Below are 8,450 nucleotides of genomic sequence, written 5' to 3'. Positions count from 1 at the left end.
AACTCTTTTTCAGACATAACCCATAACCTTGTTTAGATGATTCTGTCTAAATCTTTCAGGGATGAGTATTGGAGGTTTAGGAAGAGAATCACATCTATCAGTTCTGTCAGTCTTCACATAGGTGTCAGTACAGTAATATATTGCAGGAAGCAGTCTCTTTCATTTTCACGTATGTAAGACTTTGGGAGGCAAAATGTTAGAGAAGGCAACCAGCTGTGTTTTCTTGGGCAGGTTAGTCTTTCTGAGCCTGTTGTCACTATAAGATGAGGAGGGTACTAACTGCCTTAGTGTCTTTGCCTCGATTATTCATTAAGCCTTCATTTTATGTGCAAATCAACCTAAAATTTCCTCTTAGAGATGTAGTAAACAGCAGGTAAAAAGTAAGATGGCACCTTAAAATAAGTTATCATTAATGGAAAATATTTCTTACTCCCCATTTCTTAAATTCATTCTTTATAGAAACTCTGCCACAAGTAAACTTGTAGTTCTAATCATATATATCAAGAACTGACAAGTTTTTACTCTCATTTTGCCTTTAAGTAACACAAATTGGTACAGAGTACACTATCACTACCAGATGGAAATTACTTTTGACTGACCAAACAGGAAAATATGATTACCTCACAACTATCCCATTTGATTGTACTGGAGGAAAATGTGAAAATTTTCTTGACGAGATCTCTAGACTACTTGTGTAGTTTAGTCTACCTCAGACCTTAAACTAATGTTTTGTTTCAAGTGAAAAAGTATGTTTCTCCACAATTGAAGGGGGAAAGGAGTAAAATTTAGGACAGAAAAAACTTGTTCCAAGTATGTTTACATTTCTAACCTCTCAAAGACTAAACAGATCTTTCCTTAATCCTCATTCCCCAAAGATAACCACTATCAATAATTTAATCTATTCCTGTATTTTTTCTCTATGTACAATATATGTATAATTTCATACATGCTGTTTTTGCAAGTTGCTTTTTTCAAGTACAGTAAACACCCCAAAGATGTAAAATAGTTGATCTTAGTTAAACTAACCTTAATTTTGTTGTTAATCTACTCTTAATTGTGGAAGCCGTTCCTTTAATGAGTAGTTGTCATGGGAGAGATAGGAGGTGAAATCTGAGCTAAAACGACCTCAATACATTTTTTTTAAGTTATTTATTTATGGGGCGCGGGGAGGGGGGAGGAGTAGGGGCAGAGAGGGGAGAGAGAATCCCAAGCAGGCTTATGCTGTCAGCACGGAACATGATATGGGGCTCAAACCCATGAACTGTGAGATCGTGACCTGAAATGAAATCAAGAATCATATGCTTAACTGACTGAACCACTCAGGAGCCCCTCAATACCTCTTTTCAAAAGCAGCTCCTTTTAGAGGGCATCTGGCTGGCTCAGTCAGTAGAGCATGTGACTCTGGATTTCAAGATTGTGAGTTTGAGCCCCACATTGGGTGTATATTACTTAAAAGATAATTTTAAAAAGCAGCTCCTTTTAGATGAAATGTCCCTCCTAAAATTAGTCACCAAACCAAGGTGCTAAATATTCTTATCACTTTTAATGCTTTCTATAAATAAAAAATAAGAAAAACAACTTTCAGAAAGAAGTGTATTCTAAATATTAGTCCAATTAGTTTTTATCAAAATTTAGTATTATGGGATCATGTCCTGTCTTCTTCACAAATGTGAGAAAGTCTTCAGGGCTCAATCCCATGGTTGCAGCATTGGTCATTGGATGAAAGTACACCTTTTCATGTCCACCTTCCAGAAAAGCAGAATCCAGAACAAATTTCACATCTCCATCATCACAGAAGAGTGCCAAAGGTGTGGCACAGCCTTGGCCAACTTTTAGTTTTTCTAGCATGGCTGTTTCATCAGCAAACCGAAGATTTCCACTCCCAACACCTAACTGCTTAGCAAGATCATTTAAATTAACTTGTCTGTCATGAAGAACTGTCACCAGCCAATAGCCTTTTTTCTTCTTGTCTTTAAGGAATAAGTTCTTACTATGTGCTCCTTTCAAATGCTGGATATGAGGCATCATTTCTTCAACTGTAAATACCTGTAAAATATCACACGAAAAGTTTTAAAATAATGCATGTACACACTGCACATATACACAGCTATATGTACTCTGCTTGCTGGGTGAAAACAGCAAGGTTAGGGGAATACTCAGTGCCATAGATTGTCACTGGTAGAGACCCATTTCCAGCCCGTTACCAAATAACACACCTTGCTACCTCAATCCCTACTGTGAGGACCTCTTAGGCCAGTTCTCTATTCAATGTGCTGGCCAAGCCCTCACATTCCTCAAGTGATTATTTTTTTCTTTAAGTTTCTGGTACTGAAAGTTTATAGCAGCCCAGATTCCTATTCCTTAGCATCCCATTACATCCAGACCATGTGGCAACCTCCACTTTACAAATCTATAACCACAATGAGAGTGGGAGAGCAGGGAAGACAATGAGACTCTGGACTAACAACATCAGAAGAGCTGGCAATATGCACAGGTAAAGAAGGGGGAGAGTTACGTGTACTATATAGGAGAGAAGGTCAGAAAAAATGATAAAAGTCTTGATGTTAAATGTGTAAGGTTGAAGATACTGTATTTGTCTACCCTTTAAAGGTCACCATATTTAGTTATCATTAGCTGTCATTCAGCCCTGGAATAAAAACTATGTCCCTGCACCACTCAAGTTACACTGGTATTGTGAAATGTTTGCAGATCTTCACATCAATATACTATGTTAATACCAAACACTATAAGCTTGGTGTCCCGCTATATGCATGATGCCTGAAACATGGTAGGCACTACACAGTTTATTGCCTGCTAACTATATACACATGAAGTGGACACACTGATCCAATATTCCAGACCAATTTAAGATGCACTAGTTTTCAGAATGTGACCAGGTCGCTCCAAGAGAAAAAAGCTCAAGTTTTCCCACGATAACAGTCCCGAGAGGCCTTTGATGTGCCTGTCGGGTCCCTTCTGTGCTCTGGAACCCGGGAAAGGTCCTAGAACGGTCGCTTCTGCGGCACATTCCCGCTGGGGCATCTGGTCTTCACGGCCCTGCCCAAGACCCCGCAGCGGAGCCCACCCCTCCGGCAGGAGCCCCTCACCTCCGGGTGCTCCACGACCTCTGTGCGGATGGCCAGGGCGCCGAGCCGCTCATCCAGCGCCGCCCGCAACTCGGCACCAGCCATGCTGCTGTCGTGGCCCGCAGACACTGGGCGGAAGAGCGCAACAAACAGGCGTGGCTTCCCGCGAGGCAGGCCGACTGGAGGCTGGAGCGGAAGTGCATAGAGGGACCCGCGCGACCCCGGAAGCCCAGTGCGGCGCCTTCCGGAGGCAGGGTCCTGCAGGGCTCGCACCGCCTTCCTATGGACACCACTCCCTCTGGAAGTCGTCTTCTGGGACTGCTGTGCGAGACCTGCGGCGTTCCTTGTCCCGCGTTCCACAGGAGGAAGGCACCTGCCTTTTCATAGCCTTCCCTAACTCCTCTTGAGGTTCCCTAGGTGCAGCATATCTTTCATTTAAACAGAATCAGGACCACCTAACAAAGTTAAGTGTAGGGAGCTTTGGAGATCAGGCGAGTATGTGACCGTGGGCTGGCCCCAGGCAGAGAAGCTCCTTACCTCTTCCCCTGCCTTCGAAATGTACCTTCTGCCCACTGCTCCTGTACCGGGAGCCACTTAAAGGACATTGACTTGGGAGAGTAATGTGCTATTGAAACCATCGGGACAGTTTTTTGCCTGAAATTCCCTTAAGGCCTCTGTATAAACTCAAGATTCTGTCAGGTGCGTGCGAGATCACCGCTGTCCTGTGGCTGCTCAAGTCAAGCCTCCTATTAAGTTTCGTTGCTTATTAAACTTGTCACTAATTAGTATAGAATGGACTGCCTCTTTCTTCCAGTCTTTCTCCTCGCGTTTACTATGTGTGGGGAGAGGAGCAGTTTCAGATTTTACCTGAGGAACTTAGGAGGTTTTAAACCAAAAGGGAGAGAGGAGGGCTCCAAAATCCCTATTCTTCAACAACTTTTCAACTTTTCATTTATAAACTACAATTTTACATTTGACCTTTCCTGAAAGTTACTTTCCATATGATTCGATCACAAATAATTCACGATGGCAACTGCATCTCACCTTTTTCAGAGGCAGTTTGCCTACCTCTTGGTGGGATGTTTTCCATTATCCTCTGAAACCCTCACTCACCACTTTTTTTCCCACTAGGTTTCTTTCTAAGAATCAAATTAGAAAGCAGAATAGGAAAGATCACCCATTTGAAGATATGGCATATCCCAAATAATTGTCCTTAAATATTTGAAGATGTTCAAGAAACCCCAAATCCAATCATGGTGAGCTAAGAGTAAACACGGGAAAGAAGAGTTGGAATCTGATTGTAACTAAGACATGTAAGTATGTCCAAAAGTAGGAACACATTAACCAAGGGTAAGATCTCCATGACAGCTGCAAAAGAGAACACAAAGAGCAAAAACTGGCATTTGCATCTCACACATTGTCTAGGCAATTGAATTTTCTGTCGTAGAAGTCTCTTTGGAAATGAACTGCCATCCATCAGTTATTTGAGACATGAATTCTCCCCCCAACACACATCACACACACACACCCCTATAGCTACTCCATCACTGTTCATTTTCTAAAGTCCTTCCACTTCTTACCACTTCCATCACCCCAGCCTAAACTACTATCATTTTCCCACTTGATTGACACTAATGTTCTCTTAATTTAGTCTACTTGTGGTGGAATGACCAAGTATGCTGCTTTAAGCGAGTCTTAAAACCAAAGATTTTTATTATAAAATGGAGCCAAATCTGTCTATGGTAAAAGAACTTTATATCACTGCTTAAAAACTATCCTAACCCAGGGTTAATGCAGTAACTGCTTAAAAACTATCCTAGCCCAGGGTTAATGCAATATTTATCATGCATTATGTCAGCATTGTATTAATTACAAAAGAAATGCTATCCTCACTATCGTCCTTTGTCTTCAAGGCAAATACAATCTCAAATTTACACCAGACACAACATGAAACAGGTTATATTAAAAATGATCAGCATGAGCTTGAGGAACTAGATATCTAGTCACAGAACTTGAATTTAAAAATGTTATAGAAGTCTCACAATTCTAGGAGAGGGTTCATATCTGATAAATACATTTTATTGAATTATTTTACAAACAGGAAAAGAATAAGCAAGAAGTCTTGTGGCATTTCTACAAGAAAGTATTGAGGGAAAGACTTTTTGTCATTAGGAGGAGTGTGGATACTGGACAGAAAGGGACAGAATCTGAAATAGGGAGGTGGAAAATGGAGTTACACTAGGGTCCACGAAAACGGACCACATATAGGTCCACATATAGGTCTGCTCAAAGTAAAGAAATAACTACAACTGTAGCCTATCTGACAAAGGAAATAAAAAGGCCAAAACATTTATCAGCACCATGGGAACTGGGTATCATTGCATTTATTAGATGAAGTATGTTAGAGATCCCCATTACTGAGTGAAACAAAGGGCAATTCCAGGTCAGATAAGTTGAAAGCCATCCTAAGAAGCAGTACATATTCCAAAAAAGTGAAACAATCGGGGAAAAAATATTTGCTGCAATCTACGTCTCTTGAACATATCTTTTGGAACATCTCTATGTGCCACGCTCTCTGCTCTCAAAGACCTTAAAATCTGGCAAAGAGGACTGGAACATTCACAGAGAATAAATCCAAGAAAGTGTGACTAGTGCAACAATAGTAGCATAATGTGGGTGCTTTAGGAGCCCAGAGGAAGGGTGCTAAGACTGGGCAGGTGCACCAAGGAAAGCATTAGGGAAAGATGGCATCAGTTTGAAGAATAAGTAGGAGTCTGCAGAAAAAAAGAGGAAACCCAGGAGCTGAGAGATGGCGGAGGAAAAGCACAGTATGTCCTGGGGCAGTATGATTCATTGTGACAGTAGAGCAGAACTAGAAGCCTGTCAGTAGAAGACAAGGCGAGAAGTAGGCACAAAGAATCATTACCTGTTGTATTAAGGAACCAGGTATGTCCCACCATAAAGGGCCATGCAAAATAAATTAGGTGACATCTTCCTAGGGAATTCCATATTCTCAATCATGCTCTCAATATTTGAAAATATAGGGAAACACAATTTACTAAATGGAGAACATGAATTATAGAGGATAGACAACACAGCCCCACTTTTGCTTCTAAATACACATACCTATATAACAGAGTAGCTTAAAAACTAATTAGTATTAGAATCGTTCCCTAAACCTATTTCACAAAAATTGGCTTCTAAAGGTCTATGGAAGAGGATTATTCCTAGGTCAGGAGAAGATGGAGGTTAGTTCCTAGATAAGTGAGGATCTAGGAGGAAACTGAAGTTTCCTCCAAGTCAGAAGAGAAGGTGAAGACCAGAGTGGGAAGGATGGAAGGGTAGAGAACAGTCCCTTTCTTGGCATTTTGTCCCTCCAGTGGGTAGCAAGATAGACACCCACTGTCAGTGGAAGGCAGTCCACCTGGGCCAGCACTGCCTAAGCAGATGAGGCACAAGTACATCTGAGCATCGTCGCTCAATGAGGAGCCATGACAAAAAAGACAATAACCCCACAGTCCAGTTCCCTGGCTCCTCCAGAGACTCAGGTTCCTGGATGATTCCGTGGAGAAGAGAGGAAATCTCAGTTGATAGCCTCAGGTTAATGTTCCTTGCAGCTCCAATATGTGGGGACATGGGCCATATTATATTCAACTCAAAATATGATTGAAGATCAGCTACAGGCTAAAGGTGTAATGATGAGCAAAACCAGGCAGAGCTTCTGCCCTGGTGGAGCAAACAGTATATTGCAGGAGACAGATATTAGTCAAATAGTCACAGAAACAAGTGTTAAATTGCATGGGAGGCAAGTGCTAAAGACATATAAGCGATGCTAAGAGTCCATAATCAGGGAAGCCGACCTTGTCTGGGGACGGAGGAGCAGATCAAGGAAGGCCTCTCTGAGGAAGTGAAGCTTAAACTGAAATCTGAAAGGTGAGTAGGAATTAAGAGGGCAGAGAGAGAAGAGTGAATCAGGCAGAGGAAACGGCATGACCCTGTGTGCAAGGGTGAGAGGAAGCAAACCAAGGAAAAGGCATTGGAAGAGGGTCAGTGGGATTGGCGTGCAACAGGCAAGGGGAGGAGAGTCATGGCTCCATTTCACACACAATGGGGGTGGGAACTAAAATTCTCACCTGCTAAAAATACATTTCTCAAAGTGGTTATCTCTGGCTAATGGAACTGCAAGTATTGTAAAAATGTTTCTTTGTAGTTCTATCTTCTGAAAATTTCTATGTTGAACATATGTTATTTTTATAACGGAGGGGGGAATCAATAAGGTATTAAAAATAAAGAAATGCAAACACGTCTCCACAAATAAGATCACATGAAGCTATTTTCAACAAAGACTTCAAAACAGAAGAAAGTTACAGTGTAAAAAAATTAGTAAGTGGGCAGACTGAATTTAATTACCCCTAAGTTAAAATATGAAACGGGTGAAAACATTCAGTTTTCCTGCCTGGAAAAATATTGGTTTCATACAACATAAACAAAACAAAACACATGTAGTAGATGACAGCCGATTAAGCAGAGAAATAACATGTTTCCTTTTTGTTCACTTTCAACACTCATTTTAAGTTAGGTGGTCATAAGGAAGCTTTGCTCTGGACGCAGAACTGCTTTCAGACGCTGACCTGAGCCCCAGGCCCTGCTGCAAACACCTCGTGAGTAATCCTGGCCTCCTGACCCTAGGCAGCAATTACTGTCATTCAGGATCCCCTGCCGAGGGAGGCCTGGCCAGCGAAGTGAGCTCCGTGCTAGATGCTCTGCAAACCAGTTCTAACTTTCTGGACCAAGTGAACTTTAGATCACTAGATTAATGAGTGGAGATGAAAAGAGCTTTATATTCAGTGTTATTACGTGGTCTGTAGGCAGTTCTCACAGCAAGCCAAGAAAATTGATTTCTCTACAAAAGTACTAAAACATAGATTATTTTTTCCTACCTTGCATAGGGACTTGGGATATTTTAAGTCTAGCATTTCAGAATAATTAATTTGATTGGATACGGTTCAAGGAACTACTTTGGAATTTTTGTCCTTGCCTTACTGGCTAACAGGAGAAATTTCCCATGATTTTAATACATTAAATTAACTTGCAAGTGGAATATGTTTGCAAAAATTTCAATAAAAATATAACATTGAGACCAGAAATCACATATTATTCCTCTACTCCTGCTGATTTGATTTACCTATTTATGGCGAATGTTGATTTGAGTAAATATTAATAAGCACATTTTTGAAATGTACTGGATGTAACGTAAGAACAAAAAGGGCCAGTTCGATCAGAAAGAACCTCATATTCACTATATCTCCAAAATATAAAATAACTAGTTTTTTCAGAGTATAAAAATATTGTTTAATGTTTTTA

The 8,450-nt window shown here is 40.9% G+C and overlaps 1 protein-coding gene across 1 annotated transcript; it reads right to left on the bottom strand.

Annotated features, from left to right (window-relative positions):
• Window positions 1-1,267: 1,267 nt before the first annotated feature.
• Window positions 1,268-3,250, bottom strand: LOC122215032 (prolyl-tRNA synthetase associated domain-containing protein 1). Its single transcript, XM_042930213.1, has 2 exons — window positions 3,108-3,250; window positions 1,268-2,046 (listed from the first exon to the last, which is right to left on the bottom strand). The coding sequence occupies exons 1-2, from the start codon at window positions 3,189-3,191 to the stop codon at window positions 1,615-1,617; spliced, it is 516 nt and encodes a 171-aa protein (XP_042786147.1). The 5' UTR covers window positions 3,192-3,250; the 3' UTR covers window positions 1,268-1,614.
• Window positions 3,251-8,450: the final 5,200 nt, after the last annotated feature.

The sequence above is a fragment of the Panthera leo genome, chromosome A3, assembly GCF_018350215.1.
Source record: "Panthera leo isolate Ple1 chromosome A3, P.leo_Ple1_pat1.1, whole genome shotgun sequence".
NCBI classification, from domain to species: Eukaryota; Metazoa; Chordata; class Mammalia; order Carnivora; family Felidae; genus Panthera; species Panthera leo.
Note: the sequence above shows the minus strand (reverse complement) of the source record. Positions and strands in the feature narration are given on the sequence as shown.

What these genes read in the sequence shown, in the direction of transcription:
- LOC122215032 (XM_042930213.1), bottom strand. Translation starts at nt 3,191, where the DNA reads ATGGCTGGTGCCGAGTTGCGGGCGGCGCTGGATGAGCGGCTCGGCGCC. An exon ending in AGGTCGTGGAGCACCCGGAG is followed by an intron (nt 2,047 to 3,107) that starts GTGAGGGGCTCC and finishes GATATTTTACAG; the next exon opens with GTATTTACAGTTGAAGAAAT.